At 40.7% G+C, this 6,000-nt stretch overlaps 1 protein-coding gene across 1 annotated transcript in view; it reads left to right on the top strand.

Moving 5' to 3' along the window:
* Positions 1–1,530: 1,530 nt before the first annotated feature.
* LOC138297097 (G-protein coupled receptor family C group 6 member A-like) overlaps positions 1,531–6,000 on the top strand; it is a 374,267-nt gene continuing 369,797 nt past the window's right edge. Inside the window, exons 1-3 of the mRNA XM_069236598.1 lie at positions 1,531–1,553; positions 2,055–2,089; positions 2,496–2,619. Coding sequence (XP_069092699.1) covers positions 1,531–1,553; positions 2,055–2,089; positions 2,496–2,619 — 182 coding nt within the window. The remainder of the gene's footprint in view (positions 1,554–2,054; positions 2,090–2,495; positions 2,620–6,000) is intronic.

Below are 6,000 nucleotides of genomic sequence, written 5' to 3'. Positions count from 1 at the left end.
TGACTTGTCACAACTTGTTATTATGACTAGTTCCAATATTCGGACAATTGGTGAAATGCTTATTCATCCAACGACCTATGTTATTACTCAGCAGTTCTTAACTTTTTTACTTCTGTGGACCCCCACTGAATCACTACTGGAATCCAAGGACACCGGTCGTAACAATATCAATGATTTGAATCTCAAAACAACACACATATATACAGGAACAAGTAGGCATTGAGCAAATACACAAATTATTCATTATTTTATTTATGTCACAAACACAAATATACAAAAATACTAATTTTAATGGGAATGTTGGAGCTTTCCGAAATGTGGTTTAACTTCTAAAAGACAAATATGCTAGACACTAGCTTATAACTTTGTCTTTTGTACTCCTAAGGCATGCTTCCTTTCTCTTGCTTCATATTAATGATTAAATTGAAGCCAACAATTGTTCATAGTTGACTAAATTTGCTGTACCTCTGCTGCGTCAACAATTCAAACCAACCATACCATCTTAATTTTAAGGCTCCATTTTCAAACTCCTTCACATTTACAAAGCAATTAAATTGCTCAGTTTTACATTTAGCTTTATTTTCTTTATATGCTTTATTGATCTGGTAATATTATCTAATTTTTTAAACAGTCACAGAACCCCTGAGTAGGTGTTGTGGATACCCAGGAGTCTGGGCTCCCCAGGTTACAAACTGCTGTTATAACTGAATTTTTTTTACATTTCTCAATACCAACCCCAAAGTTTTTCATTGTACCCACCTACTCTTTCCACTGACAATTTCTTTTTGTATTTGTCTTGCTTTAATATTTTTGCACTTTTCTTTTGTATGCTATATAATCTAAAAGATATTTGAATATAAAAAGGAGGGAGTACTTAACACACTCTTTTATTTTACCCAGAACAAAGCGGAGCTATTAAACGTCTGCAAATTGAAACAAAGTTGGCATTGCCATTTGTTTCCTATACATCTCTGAATCCGAGTTGGAATGTCTTGTTATATTTGAAGGTTTTTTGATACTTTTATATAATACATGAGGGGCTGCAAAACCTCAACAAGAGCCTAACTCTCATTTCCTAGTTGCAAGCAACTTCTCCCGCCAGCAACCAAGGTGCAAGGAACGTTCAAGGAACAGAATAACAGCTGCATTTTAAACAATGAAGCAAAAAGAAAACTGGATTTTCATTCTTCTTATATGTTTCCCAGACTGAAAGGGCTTCAGTAGAAAGGATATGTTTAAGGCAGCGTGTTTAGTTTTTGCACACTTAAGCTCTAGGGGGGCCCATCAGCACAGAGCATTGTGCACGGGTGGCAGGCTTCTGACTGGGTCCAGGTGGGAGGCCCCCCCCCCCTCTCCAGGTACTTTGCAAGGGGGCCTCCTCAAGTTTTGTTACGCCACCGCTTTCTATGTGTGGTGCTATTTGCAGCACACATAGAACGAGGAAAAAGCTTCTCAGGACTGTTTTTGTGCAAGAATGTATCCCTTGCTGCACAAAACCAATTCTGCCTACAGCCCAGGCACCCTGGCACCATGGTGCCAGAGTGCCTGCTTTCGTAGGCTGCCAAAACAGCACTGGCATAAGGGACAAACACGGCGCATTCTTGCCCTTTCCCTGTTACACAGTGCAGCACAGCAAGGTGACTCGCTGCACTGCACTGTGTGACTTGGCCATAAATACGATCCCAAGGATTTAAGTGGTTTGTGGGAAGGGTGATAGAGTGAGCATGCCCTTCACCTCGGAAATTCAGCCTCGTTCCTCAGCCCTAGACCTTCAACCTAGTGCCTCTATATGGTCATATAACTCCTCAGTGACTTACAATATCCTTGTAATATATGGCAGGGGGTACTTCATCCCATATATATTACCACTCTGTCACTGAGACAAGCGTGCCAGTGTACATTGGAAGGATATTCTATATTATTTTGCTGTGTTCAGTGATTGTACTATCCTAAATGTTAATTGCCCAGTGTGCTTTTTTATTTTACAGCAATATAAAATGTACAATAGAATACTATATATTTTAGCTTCATACTGCTCATTGTCATTTAACAAGTGTTCTAGATACAGCTCATAGTTGTCATACATTCGAACGTTTCCTTTAGAGTGAGAAGAAAATATTACTATGTTCTCCTACCTAATGAAGCCCTTTTAGAAAATGCCTCCTTTGAATGAGCAGACCTTTTACGACCATGTATCAGATCATAAATCTGTTCTCGCAGTGAAAGCTTATTGTTGGATAATTCATTGGTCCGGCACAAACACAAAACGCAGGTGTATTTGAGGTAACAACAAACATTAGCAAGGAGTATCTGGCTTTAACAGCAACTCTTTCCCTGATCTGCGTGCACACGAATTAGAACCGGGTGAGGACATCAGCACTGCCTTGCTCGCTCCTCCTGGAAGAGCAGCGCGCGCTGCCCGTCGAACATGGCGCGCTTGCTGTGGATGGCTCTTCTAATTATCTGTGGCCGCACGTGCGCTTGTAAAATTTCCAATGATTTCGTGGGAGCCAAGGCTCCTGGGGATGTTATCATAGGAGGGCTGTTTGCGGTTCATGGAAAAACGATGACTATACCTTCAGGGTATCCCAGGAGACCTGCAGTTCAGAACTGTGCCGGGTAAGTGGGAAAATCAACCGTGACTTCTCGGAATGGTTTTGGAATCGGCATTCGCCCTTAACTTTTAATGTGTCTGTTTTATGATGAAATAATACGTTAATATGTATAAGTATTGGGTGCTCCTAATTGAGAATTAAACATTTCGGATTTGACTTTAATATAATGATATATGTTCGTACAATGTATAGATGCCTATAGCAATGTTGTTAATTATTTTAACTCCGTTCACCTTGTGCCTGGGTTTATAAGTGTGCCTTGAGAAATGATACATGAAAGTACATCATCTACAGACACTTGCTGACAGAAAATAAACGAAAGCAGCATTTATAAGAAAATAGTGAAATAGCAGCAGTGTTGTACCTATTTGGCAACAGCACAGTGGCCTGTTATCAATGTATGGAGATCCGCTCTTGTACATTCGAGAGAGATAACCATTTATTCTTGTGAGATCTAAACCAGTATTAAGAGGTCTGTTATAGGGGAAAAAATCCTACTGTGGTATTAAAATTGTGGATATTGCCCCCCTCCCGACCAAGACCACTTTTGTCCAGATACAATTCGGGTTACTGAGATATTTTATCTTTGTTCAGAAATAATTGTAATACCTGTCAGCTGCACCCACAAGGACGAATGAAAAGGTGACAGATACGCGTAGACTATCTTTTACTTTAGGAATAGGTTTTGCAAAAGTATATGGAGCAGATATATCAAGATTTCACGCAACGCAGTGAAAGGCAAGTAGTTGCTCTGTGTTGTGTGAATGGGAGAGAGCTGAAAACCATCATAAAAACTAAGATAGGACGCTTTTCAGACCTCTCCCTGGCTCTGGTGCATATGTGGCTGCCTACTGCCAGACCACCATGGTACATGGGTGCCCGCATTAAGGGTAGGATTGTTTCTGTGCAGGAAGGAACTGGCTTTGTTTGGCTTAGTGGCTCCACTTAGGATCCTGGGGTCTCAGAAATATACTTTCGTGGTTGTTTGGGCACTAGATATAAGTTGTAAAACTTTTGAAAACTTTTCCTCCAGAGCTCCTGATCATCAGTCGGATTCACTAGAAAACGTATTCAACCGGCAGTTCCACATCATCAGATAGGATTGCAGCTTCATCCTGGTCAAAGCTCACAGAACCTCAAAAACGTACTAGGCCCCATTCTGCATTGGGACTTAGAAACTTTTCAGCAACTAATGTCCATAGCCTAGAGCTCGATCGTGATCAAACTGCTTAAAGGGTCAGTTTTATGGTGGCAGCTACGATTTCAGCTGCTGCCAGTTCAGGAATTATTTTTTCTTCTCAAAAGGCATTGGGACTTTTCCAAACCTTTTGACTTAGAAACTTTCACTGGGACCAATTCTCTCATTGTAGCTGACTAGTCAAAGTGGCTTTGTTTGCCTTAGTGAATGGCAAAAATGATTTTGTGTTGCGGCTGTGCCACAAAAGTTACCCCATCCTCATGCAAAATCATGTTAAATCTGCATCTATGATAGTGTTTCATTTTGAAGGATTGACATTGAGAGTGGGTAAAATCCTGTGAATTTTGCAAGTGTGTTCTTGCTAGAAGTAAGGGTTTACACATGTTAGGTATAGATGGTCAGCTGTGAGAAAACTGTCCTTCCGGTAGTCCTTCGTGTGGGAAAGACACGATTGAGACTGGTTTAATGTATTCTCCATTCAGATTTTAACATAATGCAGTGGACATTGTAGGTGCAGCCTAAGTATTTTCCGTGCCCCCCTTGCTCCCTCGAGTTATGTCGAACCAATTCTCCAGCAAGCAAAAGGCTTAAAATACAATTTAAAAATTATATGAAATGCCAGTAACCCAATAATCGAGGTTTATTCAAGATTGCGCACACCAGTTGCAACTTTAACACATCTCCGTCGTCATTCAAGATGTAATCCTGCTATTTAACTACTAGTGGGCAATCTCATTTGTAGAAGGCGTTCTACCGCTCATTTACTCAGTTTACACCCAGAGACTATGGAGTGTTTGCATTTAAAAATAAGAGGGGAGCCAACAGGAAGAGCTTCAAATTTGACAGATGTATGTGATAAAGACGCTCTACCGTGCGTTATAAGACAGAAAACACGAAGGTGTTCGTTCGTACAAAGGGAAAAGGTCGAGTGCTAAGTGTTTTTTTATTAGGTAACAGAGCCCTTAGATTGCTTGCAACACTCTTTTTTTATGTATGGTAGGTTGTATTTTATTTTGTCTGACAAAGAGTCATGCTACCACCTTTCCCTGGCGGTCTTTTAAATCATTGGTCTCCTGGCCCTTCATATGAAAGAGATCCTCTGGCTGCAGATATGTAGAACGAATGTAGAATTTATGCTATGTGCATGTTGTACACTGCACATCTTATTGTCAGTTTAGAGTAAGTACTGTAAATGTCAAACCCTACTCACCATAAATATGTACTGGGCAATTCAGTGAACTTGCAGTAGCAGCTGACTATTGTGGTTCACAGGACAAAAGCAATACTTTTTATACGGTTGTTTAGTTGCCCATGAGTCCCATAAGCTCCAGAAGACCTAGCACAACAGTGGTTGTACTTTTTGGTAAAGGAAACAAGCATTTGCAGTGCAATGGGCCTCAAGACATAAGCAAGCCAATTTAAAGCACCACGGCCGTCATGAGCGTTAGCGCGAAGGAGAGACACAAAAGGAAAAAGAAGTTCGCTCACAGTCAAACATATTGGCAAAAGTGCAATTATCCCTCTAACAGGGTCAATGGCCAAGGCGGTAACAAAACTGCCCCAAAGAGGGACAAACGTAAAGCATTTACCAATGATAAAGGATTTTTGAAAGGCAAGCCCATGAACGAATGATAGTGATGGGCGTGCAGTGGGTGTGGTTAAAAGCCCACAGATAGATTACAACACGCAGAGCGCTTGCATGCCCGACCTAAAAAAGAGGTATAGAAAGCTCAGGTGTCAAATCTACCCCCTGGAATACCCCCATTCATCCTATACTATATCTCTCAACGGTTTTAACATTACCCCTAAATTCCTTACTAAAAGATGCCCTTTGACTTATGTTAATTTATGTGAATATGCCGTTAAGTTTATCCCATTGATGTGTTGCTCTGTGACAGACACATATCTCGACAGGGAAACTTAAACAGCTTTTTTTTTGCATTTAACATGTGCTGAGGAATAACACATACATTGATGTCCAATGAAATAGGAATGATATGATGACTTTATCTCGAAGACCTCTTCCAGCTCTACCTGTTTATTCGGGAAAAGCTTGGGCCTCTGCTGAATTGAAGTTTAGGCAAGTTTGAAAGGAAATATGTCACTTTGCAAGCTACACTGAGACCGCAGAAGGAGGCTATCCTGAGCAACTTCAAATGTGATCTTATCTAGGCAATTCCTCATGAA

This window comes from Pleurodeles waltl, chromosome 5 (assembly GCF_031143425.1).
Source record: "Pleurodeles waltl isolate 20211129_DDA chromosome 5, aPleWal1.hap1.20221129, whole genome shotgun sequence".
NCBI lineage: Eukaryota > Metazoa > Chordata > Amphibia > Caudata > Salamandridae > Pleurodeles > Pleurodeles waltl.
This window is presented reverse-complemented; position numbering and strand designations above follow the sequence as displayed.